A 21,350-nucleotide genomic window follows, 5' to 3' on the forward strand; every position below is an offset into this window, starting at 1 on the left:
CCCCTATCGATTGCACCCCCCCCCCCCCCCCCCCCGAGGACCCGTGCCCCCAGAGGCACACCCATCAGGATCTGCCCCCAAAGGCCCACCCCCCAATCAGGCCCTGTCCCATTAGGCCTCACCACTTTGGCCCTGCCCATGCCTGGTGGACGGTGCCAAGGTTCCCCCTGTGCATTGGCACTTTGCCCCTTGGGCAGTGCCAGGGGTCCCAGGCTGGCAATGTCAAGTGACAATCCATTGGGGGCTCTCTGCCGGCACCCGACTCTCTGGAAGTCCTTAATTGCCCCCTTCACTCCAGTGGAATCGGGCCACCAGCTGCCCGCAAGTGGGGAGTTATAGTAATTCCCGCTGGAGTAAAATACTCCTGACTCGGTGGTGGGGGGGGGAGGGGGTGGATGGATATGCCAGCGGGCCCGGAGATTTCAGTCCCGGGCCCGCTAATGGCATTTAAATTATATTAAAACCAGACCCTGCATATATTATGCTGATGAGCTGACAGCGCCGGAAATCCAGGGCTGAAAGACATCCTAAGACCCACAGATGCACAGCGTGAATGGCTGCCACTAGAGTCTCCTGGCCCACTGCGCTAGCGCCGTGCAGTGGGATGGGAGAACCGCCCCCAACAGCTTTCCTTTCATATTCAAATCCACTCATAATAAAGAATAGCATTCCATTAGCCTTCTTGATTACATGCTGTACCTGCATGCTAACTTTTTGTGACTCATGTATGAGAACACCTAAGTTTAAGTTTATTTATTAGTGTCACAGGTAGGCTTACATTAACACTGCAATGAAGATACTGTGAAGATCCCCTGGATCCCTCTTAACTTGGAACTCCGCAGTCATTCTCCAATGAAATAATTCTCTGCCTTTTTATTATTCCTGCCAAAGTGAACAACTCCACAATTTCCCACATTATACTCCACCTGCCAGATTTTTGCCCACTCACTCTGTCTATCTATATCCATCTGCTAACTCCTTATGTTTTGTTGACAAAATACTTTCCTCCCTATCTTTGTGTCATTGCAAATTTAACTACCGTGCCTTCACTCCCCTCATCTAAGTCAATGATGTAAATTGTAAAAAGTTCATGCTTATACAACCATCTCCTTGTTTTCAGTGAGCAACTGATGGACCTTGATTCGCTCCCTCAGCCCAAAGAATTTTCTTTCTCAATCTCTCCCCATGAGCGATACACTGAGGAGATGGTATTCGGGCGATTGGCCATCCCCTGCTGTTCTGCTGTAAACTAGCTGCATTTGGAGGTTTACCAGCTGCCCCTAGGTTACCTATACCTCAAAAGCAACTTCGTCAACTAAACTTCCAATTGCTAACAGAAAGACTTCGAGGAGCCTTGTTAATCAGTCTCCACAAAAGAAAACTGCTGGTTCTCTATCAGTGATGCAACCTCCCTAATTTGCCCCCTACTCCCCCAAACTCTGCACCATCCTCCGGCGAAGTAATCACGCATCGCAGTCCCTTCAACCAAAAAAAAACACACTATCTTTTTATTTTTTATTTTTATTCATTCGTGGGACATGAGTGCCGCTGGCTGGCCAGCATTCATTGCCCATCCCTAGTTGCCTTTGGAGGGCAGTTGAGAGTCAACCACATTGCTGTGGCTTTGAAGTCACATGTAGGCCAGACCAGGTAAGGACGACAGATTTCCTTCCCTAAAGGGCACTGGTGAACCGGATGGGTTTTTTCGACAATGGTTTCATGGTCATTGGTAGATTCTTAATTCTAGATATTTTTTATTGAATTCAAATTCCATCATCTGCTGTGGCGGGATTCGAATCCTTTAGATTTTAGTCTGAAATGGAATAATTCTGAATTGGAGTTAGTAAAGAGCAGAATCTTGAATTCTACACATGTGTATGCTGCCTATCGCAAAGTATAAAATTTAGGTTTGCTTATTGTGCCATTTCTTTTCCAGGTTTGTCATCTTCTATTTCATTGGATGGGGAGCTTTTGCAGAATTGGCTGGCTCAAACTGTTCAAGTGAAGACAGAAAATCTCCTGAGCCATTGGTCTTTACACAGCCGCACAGGAAATGAAGAGACTACAAGCTTCCTGTCAGATAAACTTCTGCATGACGAGCAGTCGTTACTTAGCATTGGTTCAGTGAACCATGCTGGAGATCTTCAGTCAGAACCGTCCTACGCACTGGAGAAAAAATCCAGGCACAAAGTAGGGGAAGACAGTAAGCCCAAGTCCCTGAAAGATTGCATGGGCATCATTCACACCAAGAATCAACATAAGAAACAGCCAAACTCTTCACTAGATGGCACATCCTGGCATGATAACTCCAGTGAACTTCCCACCCAAGGCAGTTACACCAATGGGTCTAAAGGGCCGGGGTCTAAAGCCAATGGAAGTCACAAAAGGGCCAGCGATGTGCGAAAGACCAGCAAAAAGCAGGTCTCCCATCATTCCAGTTCCAAGGCAGCTCTCCCCAGTACATCGCCAGTAAGGAATATCGGTGAAATTGGAGAACTGTTGGACTACTTTGAACCTGCTTCACCTAAACCCAGTTCTTCAGTTAAAGTGCCTAACACGTCCGCAAACCCCAAATCTTGGGTAACATTCAAGATTCCAAAACCGCGAGAAAGCAGCAGGAAGTCACAAGTGCAGAAGCAGGATCTGGGAAACAAATATCAGCAGCTGAGCCCGGACAGGGAAAAAAAGCCCAAAGACATGTCCAAGGTGAAGCGACTCTTCGACAATGAGACTGACGGCTATTTTTCTGATGCTGAAATGAGTGACTCGGACACGGAGTCTATGGCTAACAGGTCACAAAGGCTTCAGCGCTTGAATTCAGAGAGTGTGCACCGCAAATGTGGCGGAGAGGTGGTCAGAAGGAGCATTCTGGCTTCCTAAACATCCAGACTGATTGGATAAAGAATAGTCAGGTGGTTCAAAATCTCCAGTCACTACTCTCGCACTCACTTCTACTGATAATCTGACCTATCAAATGCTTACTCTGCAAGTTCCAACTCAATGGTTAAAGTTTCAGTGTCACTGCCTCTCTTTACTCTACCCTACAGCTGCCAGCCTAACAAGATTATCATGTAGTGAACTTTTAAAATTCTAGTCCGTAAAAGCCCTTTGAAATAGGGACTTAACTTGTCATAAACCAGCATGCAGTCAAAGTTACTACCTATGGTATATAGTGTGTAGTTTATGCTCTGGCGATCTGTGAAGAAATAATTCCACGTGAGTGCCAGTTATTTGATGCCTTGTACGTTCAGGCATTACATCACTGTCATATTTATTCCCCTCCTGTTCTGTGCATCGTCTACCCAATTCCTACATGACTAGGAAAAGCCCCCCCAAAAAGGGATGAACCTTAATTAAAAATCAGACAAAAACTATACACTATATATTGTAACGGTTGACAGTCAGTTTGAGGCAATGATTCAGTCTTTGAAAAGTGTTATGCTACATTCATAAACCCATTCAAGCTTTAGTCTCAAGATTTGTGGCATCATCTAGAATTCTCGACTGAATCGCTGCCTCCTAACTCGTCACCACCCGCCCGTCTGCTGTCCCACACGCGATGTAGAAACATTTTGCCGAGTTTTGTTTCTGGTTTTGTACTGTCGTGAAGAAATAAGGGGCTAAGCGGTCAGTCACCCTGTTCACTATTCTGAGAGGTGTCCTTTGCTCTGTCCGGCTTGGCAATCTGTCTACATCGCGTTGGCAGTCAGGTGGGAGAGGTCGCGTCCCCGTGATTGAGATTTTGAATGGGAAAGAAAAGCTACCGCTCGTTGATGGTCAAGACGCCGTGCAAGGAGAAAAATAAAAATGATTAGAAATTTGTGGCATTCGTCTTCGACTAAAAATAAAGCACAAAATGCACTTTTTGGAAGTCTGTCACAGTGAAGAAAGTGCAGACTTCATCGGCCGTACAAGAGTTGCAAAGCAAAAGGGATTTTTTTTTAATGCTTTTTAGAAATTTTAGGAAGTAGCTAGGTGCTGGAAAGAAAATTACAATAGTATCAGATGTAATGTATACTGGAGTCTCGTGCCCAGTAGCACAGTTTCATTCTGTAATATTCTAGGTGTGTTATACACAGTTACACACTATGATATGAGTGTAACAACCTATAATACACCTGAATGTTTACCCCGTAACAATACAAAATCTTTGCAGTTATGCCACAGAGCATAAAGTTTTGAAATTCACCTCTCCACTATTTTAACAAATAAATTAACCTGTTTATTTTAAACAGGTTAACACTTCCACTAAAATAGCGAGAGAAATTCCAGGCAACATCCATACTCTGATATCCCAAGGCATTATTTCTGGGCCCCAGTTTTTTATATGATATTCCCAGTAACACACACACACACACACACACACACATATATATATATGGAGTGTCCTTATAGTGAATTATTATGGCAGATGATGACTCAACCTGCAGTTAAAGCACTATCATGGAGTTACAGATTTCTGTGGCTCACACACAGTGACTGCTCCACTGCTATATTTGCTGTGGACTTGCTAAGTTATCCGCCTGAATCAGCCGGCAGCCACATAAATGTATGCAAAATGGGGTTCTTCGGACCCTGCCACAGTTCAGAGGGCAAGCTGGATAGCATGTGCTCTGTGCACATTCCATCCAGCTGAACTGTGTGGTGAAAAGAGGCCCCAGAAACAACTGAAGTAATTTCGTTGGGCCAGGAGAGGCAGGAGTGCTACTCAGGGATCCACAAAGATAATGTGGGCCGCTGCCGTTTCCTCATCCCGCAGCCCCACAACCCTCCCTCCCAGACCTGCCTGCCTCTCAGCCTCTAAGCTCACTGACGCTGCGCTGGCGAGCTGCAGCAAGAATGTCCATTCGGGGAACGCGGCTGACTGGCAGCATGGCGATGAGGCCTTCAATGGACCTTGCCTCCCACCAGCAGAATGCTCCCTGCATATCTCATGGCTGGAGTTGCAATCAACCCTATTATACAAGACATACACAAGCGTGTCATGTATCAGTAACACATTGTATTACACAGGTGACTGCTATATCTCGCAACACAGACTGTAATTTACCATATATTACATATATTCAGGTGTGTTCTATCTAGTAACACACAGGATAAAATGTACACCGCAGTGTGTTGAATACACACTAATTACACATTGTGCAATACCTGGCGTATTACTTGGTCAAACCCTCTCAAGTATCAAACTTTCTAATGCTATTTCAATGGTAGGATCAGCACCCAATTCTCTGCTGTACATTTTTACGGACATATTGGGTGAATGAAAGCTAAATCCAAAGGACAGATGTTTATGTTCCAAATTTCCTCCTTTAGAAAGTCAATGACATAGATTCCAGCACAGATTTTCAGTGCCCCTTGGTAAGATTAACAGGCATGGGGTCAGCTTCTGTATGCTAGTCACACCCAGTTCTACCTCTACACCCTTCCCCTTGGTCCCACTACCATTTCTGTGCTATTGGACTGTCTATCTGACATCATCATGAATGAGACAAACCCCCACTAAGTAGACCCTTAGAAGGCATTAGTTTCAGCCCTCCCCAAGCCTGGACCATTACCATTGACTTTATTCTCCTTACCAGCCATTTGCTCAAATGGAATTTCGCTCCAAAAGATTGCTTCTTTCCACTGTATTCAAACCTCACCCTTTTTTCTGCAAAACCCTTACCCACCCATAGACTTGATTTCTCTGATCTCCTCTTCCCTGGTCATTAAATGTCACCTGAGTCTAAACAAAATGTCACCATTTATCCCACACAAAGGCTGGAGTTAGACCTCCTCCACAGAGGTCACTTTGCGGAATGTGCGATCAAAGCCTGTTTTGCACATGTAATTGGGGTTTCTGACGCTGTTGCTTTGATGTAATATGGGCAAAGCTAAAGCAACTCAGAGGAATTCCCCATCTTCTGTCTGGCTCGCCCATCACCTTATCCGTGCTGACCTACATCGAACCCAGTCCTCCACCGTTTAAAATTTCAAACATTTAACTTCTTTGTTATTTGTCATCAAATCTCACCATAGCTTTATCCTTCTCCAGCCTTGTATGATCTCCTTCTCCAGCCTTGTATGATCTCCTTCTCCAGCCTTGTATGATCTCCCACACCCTTGAGCTCTCCAACTCCGGCCTTTTTTTGATAATTCCTTTCCATTTAACCCACCATTTGTGCCAAGGCCATCAGCTAACTTGATGTTATTCGCGAGAACTTCCTCCCTAATCTTTGTTACATTATGCTGGTCATTTAGCAGAAATCTTTAGAAAATTAGGTTCATTCACATTGAATGAAAATTCTACAAAGCTTGCTATTAGTACCCTGTGGCATGATAACTTCAAATCTCAACTGTTTTAGCCTTTAAGCTTTACAACCACAACCAAGCTTGTGGTGAGAAAGTTGAAGGAAGACTTATGAGATGCCCGAGACAGAAGACCCCTCACGTTGTATTGTAAGCTAAAAGGTAACAAATTGTTTTGGGAAGCTTTTAATATTCACTTCCAAACTAGTCCTTATTTTTTTTTCTTAAACATGTTAATCATTGGGTTTGTCAATATGGCGTGGTCTGACTTTTTTTTCTTTTTTCCTTCTTGAAATCTTGCACAGAAGGCTTTTGTGACAGGAACTTCCTGTCAACAATAGGAAGTGCTTGCAAGAAGAGTTTCCTGACGATATTTGATACTTTCTGAAAACTCACAAGATGTGTCGTCAACCAGAGATATCTAAACCAAAGTTACAGCAATGCTGACCAATAAGAAACCACTGTGACTGACTCTGATCTTGAGTCGAGGTTGCCTGTGGTTTTTAGCACCTGCAGTCTTGTAGAACAGACCTAAAGTAGCACATGGCCACAATGACTAATTGAGATTCTCAATGACTGGAACTCCAACAGACTCCATTACAATGCACAATTTCGAATATACACTTGATCCATTTCGATGCACTAGTCTCAAGTTGAATAAGTTCTGTATATCCACAAGGGCAGCAAAGCTATTTTCTCGTCCATTTTTGTATCCACTGGCAGTAATAAACACTTCTGGGTCAGCTCTGCTGTGGCTTAGGGCTAGCTCTGGGTTTTACAGCATTGTGCTGTACTGAAGCCTTCAATATTGTCTCCAATGAACCACTCCTGCTGCACCAAATAACATAACTAGTTTAAAATGGCCTTAATCCGGGGCCTGCTTCACAACATATCGCCATGAAAATTGCCCGATAAAATACAACCTAGAATTGCGAGAAATTATAAAACAGGGTTTATTTACTTAACTGTTTATATGAAACCACAGTTGTTATTCCTTGCCTTGAAGTAAACAGTCAACAGACGTTGACTCCGCTGCGTTGTCTTAGTATTGTTGTTATATGGATGAATATGTTGGATCGCTGCATTACTTTCACCGGGTTCCCTCTAAAGTAATTGGGATGCCTGGGTAAATAGCCACCAGTCTCTCTCCCTGCGCATAGATAACTTTGGGGAGGTGAAAAAAGTATGTAAATTACATGTGTGAATATCTGTTCTATTTAAGAAGTTTCTTGTTTGGAAAACTGAAGAATCTGCACCCGCAATTTGCCACATTGATGTGCCAAAAGTGAGTAGAGATGTAGTAACATTGCAAGAACCTCTACCGTCCATAACAAGGAAACCTTCTTCACCCACATTTGCTTCTCTCTCTGGGCATCCCATTTAGTTTGGGGCGATTCCTATATAACTGTCATGTGATGTTATCAAGGCTACCAGTGTCCCCACAAATACACTGCACCAATAACAATACTTCAAAAAGAGGCCATTTAAATATTTCACCTGAAGTTTACCATTCCAGCATATTATGATATTGATGTTCTACATGGACATCTCATGAACACTTGATTCTTGTGTGAAAATGACACCAAATGAATGAAAGTTGAAATAGATGACACAAGGCATTGAACCCTCCAGCAATTGACCAATGCCAAGCCTGTTGTATGAATATATTTAGATCAAAACCGGACTCTTTGACACTTTAATATAGCTGATTGAATATCAGCGCTCTTGAACGTGGGTATCTCACAGGCCTTTGCAAAGGTTAGTTGGTAAGTTCATTGCATGGTGCGGTATTAAGCTACGCAGACTAGGAAAATTCATGTTTGATTCCCCGGTTTGTTCTGATCTCAGCCAGAGTAGTAGTTGATGAGCTGCAGTTGCCCTGCAGTGTCTCTAAGCTAGGGAAAGGAAGAAAAAAATAGATTTGTCATTCCTGATTGGTGTCTAATGGGTGTACAGATTGAATGAGGTCAGAGCTCAGCAGTTAAGCTTGACCCTTTCAAATTACCATAATACTCAGTGTCTCAGCTCACATATGTGGATTGGCTGCTTGGACATGGTACAGCGTCTGGCATATGATTCCCCGGTGCGAGTCTTCAAGAGAGGAGGTGGAGAAAATTGGGGGAAAGTGGCATCAAGCGTCAGCGTCCCTCAACACAGATTTGCTAGTTTTAGAAACAAAGGTCTTACTGTTCCTGCACTTTGTCTCCGATTATGGATAAGTTCAAAGAGACACATTACTGTGACAGCACAGTTTCAGAATATTAGCTAGTGCATGTTCCGTAGATACAGAGATTCAGTTATGAGTCCTAAATTGCAAAAATTGGCATTGCTTGCATCCTGTAGAGATCGGAGTTCCCAGAAACCTTAAAAGCCTAAGAGAATTTAGTTGTTGTCACACAAGCAATTAAATGTGACAAAGTACTGTGATCTCAAGTTGATTCTGTTGCTTCATTATGTCACCACTTGAGGCAGTCTGAAAATAATGGAACACTTATAAGCAACAAACTGAACCCTCAAAATCGGACATTTTTACATAGAGAAGTGCTAGTTCAAGGAAAATGCAATTGGAAGCATCAGTTTCTCTAGAGACATTTAAATCCTGAAAGGGATCAAATTGAATTTCTTATTAAGATGTGAGGAGGAAATAGGAACACGTGTACAAGGAGCTTGTCTTCCAGTAAAGTGGGACTTACTTGCCATTCTCTTTATGATCCATCAACTCCTTGGCAATTCCTATATGATAAAACATCTTGGAAGTAATGAAGGAATCAATCAGGGGTATTTGTTTGTGTTGGCCCATTGTCAACAATCCCTTTCAAACATAGCAAACATGCGATCCATTTCTTACAAAAAAGTTATGAGATGAAACATAAGTAAACGTCACTTTATTGTGCGCGCACAAGGTCCTATATTTCTGTCAGTTCCCAGGTGTCTGGTCTCCCTGGACTGAACGCCACCTGCAGTTGAGAGCACAATAGCTGCTTCCTCCCAGGTTTCTGCTCATGTAGCTCTGCGTTCATTATAAGTGGATGCATGAAAATGATCCAGGCATGACTGGCCCTCTGGCATTCTCTGGGAAGACAATTGGCCATTTCCCAACAACTGAGATATTCCGCTGCAGAGGAAACAGTTCCGTGTTCCTGGCAGCCATAGCATGCATTGCACAGTGCTCTTCCAATGCAATCATGCACCTAAAGGAGTTCTTGCTTTTACTGGTAACTAGCCACTGTAAAGTGAGCACAACTCACTTTAACTTGTTAGGTGTACAGTTGAGTTAATCCTAGCTATTTAAAACTTCACAATTTTATTGGGAAGTCCATATTGCATTTGCCCATTTTTCTTCTCGGTTAGTGTTGTTCTTGTCCCACTCTGAATTTCATTATCTCACGCAATGATCTGCCCTCCCAATTACTGGCAGTGGAAATTGTGTGGCTGTGCACTTAAACCCAAAAGAAAGTTGGTAGGGGGAAGAAAGAATGGTGATAATGTGCAAAAAAATCACAGGCCGATTTAAACTCCTGTAGAGCACAAGTGTACCAACTGTGAAACTATTTATCAAGCCCTCAACAGTAGTTCTTTATGGACCCCTGCTAATCCCAATAGTTGTCACCCTGGATCTGTTCACCCACAGACTCCTGCAACAAGAGTAAAACAATTTAAATGTGTCTGAGTTAAATGCTATTAGTACATTACAGTTTGTATTCTTTCAGACTTCTCAATGTATACCTGTTTCCATTTATCTTGTTTGTTCACTCTCAGCTGAATAACTTCTCACACCTAGGATAGAAATTGTGTTTATTAACAAAACTAATATAAGATTCTAGTCAATTTTCCACTTCAGGTATGCAAATCTAAAAATGGGTCTCCAAGCCATGGATTTGATTTGATTTGGTTTATTATTGTCCCATGTATTAGTTAGTATACGGTGAAAAGTATTGTTTCTTGCATGCTATACAAAAGCATAGAGAAGGAAAGGAGGGGGTGCAGAATGTCGTGAATTAAAGCATTGTTAGAGAGTTTAAAAGGGTTAGAATCAAGTTTTAGAAGCATAGAGCAAAAGGATAGAATTAGAGGGTATGCTGGGCACAGCTTGCAAGAAGTCGCCAGGTTCCAGTGCCATTTTGGGCAAAGGTTTTGAGTTCGTAATTTTTTTTTTGAAAAGCCATAAAAATCCAGGGTCAAATTCAGGCACCGATATTTGTTTCGGGAGTACAGAAAATAGAGACTAAAAAAATGAAGTAGGAAGAATTTCTTTAGTCAAAGAGTGGTTCGTGTTTCATTAATCTCTTGTCCAGGATAGGAGAAGCAGAAATATGCAGCTGAATGTGTTGGTGTAGCTGAAAGATGAGCTGATAGTATTTTGGACGACCAGTCCTCGGGATCGAAGATTCTAGAAATCCATTGATGGGGGCAAAAGGGTAGACTGTTTTTGGAGTAAACGCCTCAAATGTATTTTAATTCATCACTTGTAAACATTCGAGATCTTCCTAAGATGCTTATTTAAGTGCAATGGATGGTTTATCAAAACCACTTTGGAATGTAACTTTCATAGACCGAAAAGCCATATTTTATCATAAACACGTTAATACTCACAGTTAGATCCCTGCGAATGTTGCTGGCGGACCATGTTCCCTTAAGCAATGAGGAATGGCACAAATGTGGTTGCAATTCTAGGATAATTATCTGGATTACAATGCTGAGAAGTACACAGTAATTCACAGTATATATACATAGACACCGTTAACAATAATGAAGTGTGTTAACGAATGAACAATAATGAAGTGTGCCCTGTTTCTGCGCATCCTACCATCTTGCCCATGCCACCTGTGTGACCCAAAATGGGCAGTGGCTCTCATGAACTTATAAGCAAACATTAAGTAAATAAAAGCCTAAATCATTTAATTTAAAAAAGGAAGATGGATGATGGGTATTGCAGACCAAAGGTAGATTACTCTTTGCTTGTGGAGGGAAAGTCTTTATCCAAACCAAGTGGGTATGATACATAGTGAGATTGAAAATGTGGGGTGGGGCGGGGGGAGGTGAGAAGCGTTGAAGCTAGTTGCCTGTCAGGTTGATTGTTTGGGGAATGGCTTGTATTGGTGGTGGGGGAAGGATGGTGGTGATCGGGACAAGAAGGGGGAAAATAAACGTTCTGAGAGAAAACAAGTGAGGGGCTTCAGAGTCCGGTCTGTTGGCATACTGTCGATTCATGTCTTTAGATCTGGGTTTGAATTGAATTTGCTCAGTTCTTAGTGGGAGTGAATGCTGAAAGCATAACCCTAATTTGAAACAACATTTGCAATGTTTCTGGCAGGCCTATTGATAGCTGGTGTGGGAAATAAAAAGCAACACTTGTACAGTAGCAGGCTTCTGTCTGGTTGAATTTGGGAGACATGTTTATGTTACATCTAACTTGTACAGTTTTTGATCTGGGAGCAGCTAAAATGTCAAAAAAATGGAAAATGTTTCAGGCCTGCATTGATTAGTAAAAAGGTTTCCAAAAAAAAACAAGCATTTATTTTTTCAAATATGCTACTTTGGCGGTCATGAGAATGTCAGAAATAGGAACAAGGCCAAACGGAGCCTGAAACCCGCCCGGCCATTTTGTAAGATCACGGTTGATATGATTTTGTCCTCAACTCCACTTTCCTGCCTGCTCCCCATAACCTGTGCCTCTCCTATAGTTCAAAATTCTGCCTCTTTCAGCCTTTAATATAGTCTCAGCCTCCACAGCTGTCTCTGGAGTAGAGAATTCCAAAGGTTAGGAATATCTATCACATTGGACTGTCATGAATCATCCTGACGTTATGGTTTCTGAGACTTTTTTCTCCAATAATCCCTCCAAGCATCTGCAGTGTGACTTACGCAAGCCTGGTTACCTCATCTCATCTTGGCTGTTAGATACCCAGTGTGTTTTCCTGGAATGCATCTAGCTGAGATGTAGGCTCTATTCGCTATTTCTCAGGATCTTGAGTGGAGTGTGAGGAATTCTGGGCGCAAGTTGCAACCAATAATCTAATTAAGTGGTTCAGATAGTTTGTGTGTGTGAAATGACAGATATCAGGGCTGGAATTTTATCGTCCCGCCCGCCATGGGAATAGGAGCGGGCGAGAGGCGGGCTATGGAAAGGTCCATGACCTCGGGCGGGATTTTTGGTTTTGGGATGAGCAAGGCCGTAAAATCCCGCCCTGAGAGTGCATTACAGACCGGAATCTAATTCAGAGAATCCTGTTGGTTTGCATGTGTAATAATAGGCTTCCAGGAGAGGATCACAAGCTCAGGAGTTTGTGAATAAGCTGAGCAATGTATAGTTTTCTCTTGATTAGATTCTAGTCTTTAAAGCTCCTCCCTATCTGTTACTGTTTAAAGATATGTGCTGTTTTACTTTTAGGAGATGATTTCATTTGTGAAATGTATTTTTAAACTGATAGGTCTGAGTGCAGACACTGTCTGCCAGTGCATCATTGATGTCAGATGCTTGCACCTCAGGATGGTGAAGGTATCACTGCATTTTATTGGAAAATAACTCGCAACTAAGAAATTCGAACACGAATGTAATGTTTTTTTAAAAAACAACAACGCTTTATCAAGAAGGGGTGGCCGGTGCGTTAACATTGTGCTTGTTAGTTATCATTTTCCAATTGTAGGATATGTAGACCAGTACAAATATTTCACACTTGATCATTGATTTGGAGTCATTACACAAGCCTTTTGAATGGTTGGCTTATGACTAATACTAACAAATTGAGGAAACTGATGAAATGACAGACATTTCAGAATGGAAATTCTGCACCAGTTTGTCGAATGGAGTCAAATTTAGACTCTAGATTACCTGTGCTTGCTGTATTAATGTAAAGGGCATATAGATTCGGTAATGTAGTGTAAACAGAGATATAGACAACATTTTAAAAAAAAACGTTTTCCATATTCAGGTTCTGTTAGACTGTAGCAACAGTATGTACCATAGGAACTCCAGACCTTACTGAACACACTGCCTTTTACCAGTACTTGTTTCAATGTGCTTAAATAGTTAACAATATATTCACATACGCTGTTTGCTGATACTGTATTCCAATCCTAGATCATACTGCCTGCTGAGTAGTTTCTTCCGTCATATGTACTCATTACAGAAAACGCAAAAGAAAGGAATCTTGTCTGTTGTCCGAGTTAAGTTGCTGTCTGCGCTGTATGTACAATATTAAAACTCAGTGTGAGCTCTTGGGGGGGGTCACACAATTATGGCAAACGGGAGGCCTTGTGTGTCTTGTTTCAAGGAAAAGCGATGTGCCATTTGTTAATAATAGAGAATAATGGAAATGATATATATAAAGAAGAAATGCTATTTTAAATTATTTTTGGCTTTTTTTTGCAATATTTATTTTCTTGTATTAGAGTACTTATAAATCCTTTGTAGAGAAGAAATGTATTTTCCATTAGTGCAAAAGAAATCGTATAAACTGCAGATCTATTAATCTTTTGTACATTTTCCATGTCAGCGACCTTTAAAGCAATATGATGTATCAGAAGTTGTGTACTTTGTGTAACTACATTGCTGTTAGTATTGACTTGGAATTGCTAAGTCCTCTAATTGTCCCATTTTGGCTCTCAATTGGAGCAAAGTTGCATTTCAGAGTCTTGAGAGAGTGAGACTCTCAACAGAAAGAACTTGTACAGATAGAAAAAGACTGTACAGAGAGGGACCCTGTGCACAAAGAGAAAGAAATTGCTGATTACTGAGTTTGATAACTTGGCATTTGTCAGTTCATTGGCAGCATACAATCAATAAAGCAGTGTTTTACAAGTAAACAGTTGTCTTCCAATTTTTTTTCACCCACTTCTCTGCCTTCTAATCCTGAAGCCGATGAGTTACGCTAGAGTCCTGTTGTATGTGTATGGTAACTCATCCAAGAAGTTCATCGGCTGTCAGGTGTGATATTGGGCAGATTTTTTGATTCCTGTCGGAGGCAGAAAGCCTAAAAATTAGCATCTTAGAGCAGCATGTTGGGTTGTCAGCATTTTCCCATCTCTGGGCCATTTCTGTTCTGGGAGGAGCTTTTTCTATTCATTCTTGGGTTAATTTTTTTGTTTTATTCATTCGTGGGACATGGACATCGCTGGCTGGCCAGCTCAACCCTAGTTGCCCCTTGGAGGGCAGTTGTGAGTCAACCACATTGCCGTGGCTTTGGAGTCGCATGTAGGCCAGACCAGGTAAGGACGGCAGATTTCCTTCCCTAAAGGATATTAGTGAACCAGATGGGTTTTTCTGACAATCGACAATGGTTTCATGGTCATCAGTAGATTCTTAATTCCAGATATTTGTTATTGAATTCAAATTCCACCATTGGCGGGATTCGAACCCGGATTCCTGGAACATTGGCTGAGCTTCTGGATTAATAGTCTAGCGATAATACCACTAGGCCATCGCCTACATTGCCCATCGCTGTTTACCCTTGATAAAAGGTGGTGAACTGTTCAAAACAACTGAGATGATTTGCTGTGCCATTTCAGTGGACAGTTAAGGCTCAACCATATTGCTGTGGGTCTGGACCCACATTCCCTTATGGATATTAGCGAACCAGAAAGCTTCCTAACAAGATCTGATAATTCTCTGTGGTAGCCTTCCATCTTGGATGGTCAACTCTCTGTTAAGCATCAGCTGATGTGACTCAGGAGCCCCATTCTGGAAGGGTGGGCACTGCTGCACTTGGATACAAAGGAAGACATGGGCTGAGTAGGTGCATGATTCTCTGGCCTTTGTTATCTGTGGGTCCTATTCCCGAACACTTGAACATTCATATCTGTTCGCTTCTTCCAATGTCCCTCCCAAACATTCAACCTCCAGAGGTTATGGCCAACAGCGACTCTCTCGTAATTGTCACTATCCGCCATCTTCATATCTTTCTTTCAGGTGCCCATATGATGGAGGTATTGATGCCCAGGAGGTCATGATCCAGGGGTCCATTCACCATACAGAAGATCTTCGGGTATACAGCAATTATTCAGCTGATGAATTCGGCCAAGCCAATGCGTTACAAAACATGGCCAAGCCCTTCATATTATAAAATTGCTAAAATCTGGGAATAACAGAACAGTATTATTCCAGGACATCTAAATGTGGCCAGTGCAGCTTTCCAGCAAATAACAGGTTGGCTTAGCAATGAGTTGATGGAATTAGCACACTCCAGGACCTCTGAGTTGGTGAACCTGTCCTGCCAAGAGACACAGAAAATACATCTGAGACAGCGAAGGTAGATACTTTACACTTTTTTCTCCTATCTAGCATATGTTGGCAAGGTCTCACCACTGTGGAGGAGTGCACGGAGGAGCAGACTTGTTAGATTGGCTATTTGGCATTCTCAGTCAGGTTGCTGTTGTCCCCCACTCTCCTCCTCAACTTGGACGTAACAGCTGGAGCTTTTACAATGTGAGCGCTGATTTCAGCAACAAGTGATGGTGATTGGGGAGCCCAGATCCCAGTACATTTCTGGCCACTATTACTAATGATGTGGAGATGCCGGCGTTGGACTGGGGTAAACACAGTAAGAAGTCTAACAACACCAGGTTAAAGTCCAACAGGTTTATTTGGTAGCAAAAGCCACTAGCTTGTGCCCTGTTTGTGATCAGAATTCCCACCTGACGAAGGAACAGCCTGTTCCGAAAGCTAGTGGCTTTTGCTACCAAATAAACCTGTTGGACTTTAACCTGGTGTTGTTAGACTTCTTACACTATTACTAATAGCTTTTTACTCCAGATTTAATTTAATTCATTGAATTTATATTTTCCAGGTGCCGTGGTGGGATTTGAACTCTTATTGCTGGATCATTAACCTAGGCCACTGGATTATCAGTATTATATAACCACTGTGCTGTTATACCCACTGAGCTTTAGCTTAGACCTAGGCCTGAAATGTCCGGCTGTTCCCACCGGCAGGATCTTCGGGTCCCACCGACGGCGAACCCCTGCCACGGGTACCTTGCCAGCGAGGGGTCCACACAACGGGAAACCCCCTTGACAACAGTGGGACCGGCAGATCCCACTGGCGGCCAATGCCAGGCTGCCTCAGCAAAACATACAGCACAGGTTGTGGAAAATCCCACCTTAATCACCACCAGGATACAATGACGGTCCCCTGCTACACATGCTGTGCTCTTGTACGAGACAGGCAGACCACAAATGAGGAATTGATCGCTTGATATTGATCGAGTCCTCACTTTATCTTCTCAAAACCCCGGGGACACAGAAAATAAAGTGAGGCCTCAATTGATATCAAGTGAACCCCACTGGACAGTGCACGTGTCCTAGTGTCAGATGAGACTTCTACCATTCTTATAATTTATAAATACTCTGCTAAAACTTCATAAATGTGCAGGAAACATTTCAAAGCTGCACAGGAAAACATGGGATGGAATCATCCTGTTTTAGCTACTGTACTCTATAACCACCCACTTAGTGCTTGTGATGAACGATTATTTTGAAATTAACCCTACTTCTGGTAAAACTGCCATAATTCACGTACGTACCGTTAATTATTTATAGTTGTTAACACAAAATCAATCATTCAGTGAGTAAGTGACCAATTAAAGCAATTGCTAAGAGCGTGCTGTGTAAATCAAGCTGTAGTTTTTCAGTATATTTGTGTATGTTAACATATGCACAGTGAAGCTTAAGAGAAATGGCTACCAGACCACAAGCCTTCAAGTATATCATGATGCATACAATATTCGAAAAATTAATAGACCTTTTTGAGATTTATCTACAATGACCGGGATACAATAATGAAACAATTTTGAGGATATTGCGTAAAGTGTGCCATTTTCACTGAAGAGCAGGAATGTTTTTACAATATATAAAATAACCTCACATTCTGCAAGACCTAACTATGCAACTCAGACGCAAGCAGTACTGCAGTGCTTCACAGCTACTCCTGAATTCCCCCGTACATCTCCCTTCATTTTCCCAAGCCCACTTCTTCTTCACATAGTTCTTTTCCTCTTCATTCCCCATGGGATACAAGTCGGTCTCCTCTCCCCTCGCCATCACCTTGCTCCGTTTCTTTTCATTCCTCCGAGTGCAACTTGCCTATTATTTACTGGAAGGCTGCGCAAACCGCATTTCGATGTCCGAGAATTATATTGTTCTCCTATTTCCAGCTTGTAACTGTTGTAACATGAATGATGGTTTATCCATTTTGAACTGCCAAATCTCATGTAATTATCAGCTCCGATGCAAAGTCTTAATAAGGCTAAATTCATTTGATACAGTATCTGAGGAGATTCTAGCAGAATGGATAGAAACTTGGTTAACAGCAAGGAACAAAGGTTAGCCTTAGAATATTTAATTATGTTAAAGGTGCTATAAAATTACAAGTTGTTGGTGATGAGGGCTAAGTTTCCTCCAGTTAAATATTGGGAAAATGGAAGCCATCTTGGGCCCCACTACAAACCTCATTTTCTAGCCACCAACTCAGTCTCCTTGGCAACCGCTTGAGACTGATCAGACTGTTCACTACCTTGGCATCGTATTTGACCTAGAGATGAGCAACCAACTATATATCCATGCCCATCATCAAGACCATGATGTGGAGATGCCGGCGTTGGACTGGGGTGGGCACAGTAAGAAGTCTCATAACACCAGGTTAAAGTCCAACAGGTTTATTTGGCATCACAAGCTTTCGGAGCGCTGCTCCTTCATCAGGTGATTGGGGAAGGAGCCCGATGAAGGAGTAGCGCTCCGAAAGCTCGTGATTCCAAATAAACCTGTTGGACTATAACCTGGTGTTGTGAGACTTCTTACTGTGCCCATCATCAAGACCGCCTATTTGTATCTCCCCAACATTACATGAGCCTGCCCTTGCCTCAACTCACCTGCTACTGACACCCTCATCCATACCTTTGTTACCTCGAGATTTGACTATTCCAACCATTTCTGGCTGGTGCCCCACATTTCACCCTCCCTGAAATTGAGGTCATCCAAAGTTCTGCTGCCTGTGTCCACTCGCTCCTAAGTTACATTCACCCAACACCTCACAAACCTGTATTGTCTTCTGGTTTAAGCAATGCCCTATTTTTTAAATTCTCATCCTTGTGTGGGTGGCACAGTGGTTAGCACTGCTGCCTCACAGTGCTAGGGACCCAGGTTCAATTCCAACCTTGGGTCACTGTCTGTGTGGAGTTTGCACGTTCTCCCCATGTCTGCGTGGGTTTCCTCCGGGTGCTCCGGTTTCCTCCCACACTCCAAAGATGTGCAGGTTAGGTGGATTGGCCATGCTAAATTGCACCTTAGTGTCAGGGGAACTAGCAGGCTAAATATGTGGGGTTACATGGAAAGAACCTGGGTGGAATTGTGGTCAGTGCAGACTCAATGGGCCAAATGGCCTCCTTCTGCTCTGTAGGGATTCTATGATTCTATCTTTACAAATACAAATGTCCTCATCCATCCTTATATCTGCAGTCTCTTGCAGCCCCACAACCATCTGAGAGTATTGAGCTGGCCATTTCTGGCCTTTTCTTGGCATCCCCAGTTTAATGATTCCAGCATTGGTGGCCGTACCTTCAGCTGCCAGGGCTCTAATCTCCAGAAATCTCTTCATAAACCTCTCTGGCGGTTCAAGAAGCTGGCTCATCGTCACCTTCTTGAGGACAATTATGGATGGGCAATAAATGCTGGTCTAGCCTGGCTCTGGTAAGCCATCTGGAGGGGAAGGGTTTGATGTGCAAGAAAGGGGAAACCCAATGTTTCTTTGTGTGACCAGAAGGAGCAGGAAAAGCAGTGGGGTTGGATGGGTGGGTGGAATGTACTTCAGGTTGACCCCAAAGGTCTGGCTGATGTCATATGGGCCTGTAGTGGGTCCTAAACTGGCTGGATGACCTTGATGCAAAATCCAGGTACAAATCGAGCAAACCCTTCCCCTCCCCAATAGTTGTACCAGACTTAAACAACTCTCCAGGGGACTGTAGGAGGCTGCACAAGAGGAAGCCGCAAATCTATTGAAAGTTACATTCTTATGAAGACAGATGGGGCAGGAGTGCCCAACCTGGATGCACAAACATATTGCAGGCCACTGTTGAGTCAAGCTCGCCTCCCCCAACCTGCCACCCTCAACCACCTAGCTTTGTCTCACTCCCATCCTCATGGCGGGTCGGCTCAATGCTGGAATTTTTCAGGCTAAACCCGCAAGTTGCATCAAGATGCCAATTTGGCACCCATTTGGGCCACAAATCAAATTATCACCCTCCTCACCTCCCCATCCCCACGTTCTGTCTGCTTAGCATGAAACTGTCAGCCATCTGATAACTTGCTGATTACTAAGCACCTTGTGTTGCAATTTAAAAAGCAAATGATTCAATTACTATTGTTTGTACAATTTGGGATCAATATATTACTGATTAGTTTAACTTGTGTGAAGAGTCAGTCTTTTTGAGAAGGATGTTTCAGGAATTCAAGTCTAATCAGTGCCCAGCTCTCAGGAGGATCTTATTAAACGTGATGAGGGGTGCTGGTCAACACAACTGAGTGCTCATTAAAACTGAGTCCTTCGATGACTAATCTATATTTTCACTGGCTCACTGATCTCTTTCTTTAGGAATCAATAGTGTTCCCTGTGTCTGTAATTTTCATAAGACTGAATTTCAACTGCACACATAACATTCTTCCAACAGATCAATAACGAATTGACCAGGATTATATAAATACAAGTTAGCGTAGACATCTTACATCCCATTCATCAGTATTCACAGGACTCCCTGAGATGTGACAAGCCACCGCAACATTCCAAACACCTGACCTCTACCACCGCAAAGAGCAAGGACGGCAGGCACATAGGAACACCACCACCTGCAAATTCCCCTCTAAGTTGTACCCAGTCCTGACTTCAGAATATATCACCGCTTCCTCGTCACAGGGTCGACATACTGGAACTCCTGATGGAAGTTGCCACACCGGAAGACTTGTAGCGGGTTTAAGAAGGGAGTTCACCTCCACCTTTTCAAGGACAATATAGGATGGGCAATAAAGGTTGGCCTTGCCAGTGATGTCTACATCCCATGAACAAACAAAAAGAGCGATTCAATCTAAAGTCTGTCCTGTGCCGAGTAGGACGCATTCATAAATACAGTAATAATAGGGTCGCATACATTGGCTGCAGTGCCTCTAGGTTAGGTGAGAGGAATGATGACCCAGAATTCCTGCTTCTGATGGCTACATAACATCTACTAGTAATATAGATGCCAGAAGGGGAGAAAATTGTTTAAAAAAACTTCCCAAAGATAGTATTTCCAACTGGTGTACAGTTCATTCTTCGCATGAAAACGTTCCAAAATATAGATTGGTCAGCATTCGTTTTCCATTATTTTGTGTGGAAACATTTCTGCCATCATCTTCTTTCCAATCTCCTGATGTCCAAGGCTGGTGTTGTCCATGATTGGTCAATTTGAAATTTGCAAACTTATGCATAAATTAATTAAAGTTTATTTATTAGTGTCACAAGTAAGGCTTACATCAACATTGCAATAAGTTGCTGTGAAATTACCCTAGTCGCCACACTCCGCCACCTGTTCGAGTCAATGCACCCTAACCAGCACGTCTTTCAGCCTGTGGGAGGAAACCTGGAGCATCCGGAGGAAACCCACGCAGACACGGGGAGAACGTGCAAACTCCACACAGACAGTGACCCAAGCCGAGAATTGAACTCGGGTCCCTGGCACTGTGAGGCAGCAGTGCTAACCACTGTGCCACCGTGCTGCCCCAATCAGGAGAAGACAACCAGGAGAAGTTACTTTCAAAGTCTAGATTTGGGACCAGTAGGTGAAGGCGGGTAATGCTGCTAGTTTTAGCTTTAGCCAAAAAAGTGTTGGCCGCGATTCTGCCATCATGACCCACAACTTTTCTGGCGGGTCGGGGTGGGAGAGTCGCGTCGCCGGCCTTGTTCTGGGATTTGCGCGAGCGCCGGGAATGCATGTGGATCTCCCAGAGTCGGCGAACAGTCACAGACGAGACCACGCTGGAAACCGATGGGAAGACAGGTAAGTAATTTGAATCTGTTTTTAATATGTTTTAAATGT

The 21,350-nt window shown here is 43.0% G+C and overlaps 1 protein-coding gene across 10 annotated transcripts in view; it reads left to right on the forward strand.

Moving 5' to 3' along the window:
- jade2 (jade family PHD finger 2) overlaps positions 1 to 14,097 on the forward strand; it is a 171,314-nt gene extending 157,217 nt beyond the window's left edge. For all 10 annotated transcript variants that reach the window (XM_078230855.1, XM_078230861.1, XM_078230854.1 and 7 more), the window contains one exon: positions 1,937 to 14,097. In XM_078230855.1, coding sequence (XP_078086981.1) covers positions 1,937 to 2,880 — 944 coding nt within the window. In that variant the 3' untranslated portion in view covers positions 2,881 to 14,097. The remainder of the gene's footprint in view (positions 1 to 1,936) is intronic.
- The last annotated feature ends 7,253 nt before the right edge of the window (positions 14,098 to 21,350 follow it).

Source organism: Mustelus asterias, chromosome 16, assembly GCF_964213995.1.
Source record: "Mustelus asterias chromosome 16, sMusAst1.hap1.1, whole genome shotgun sequence".
Taxonomy (NCBI): domain Eukaryota; kingdom Metazoa; phylum Chordata; class Chondrichthyes; order Carcharhiniformes; family Triakidae; genus Mustelus; species Mustelus asterias.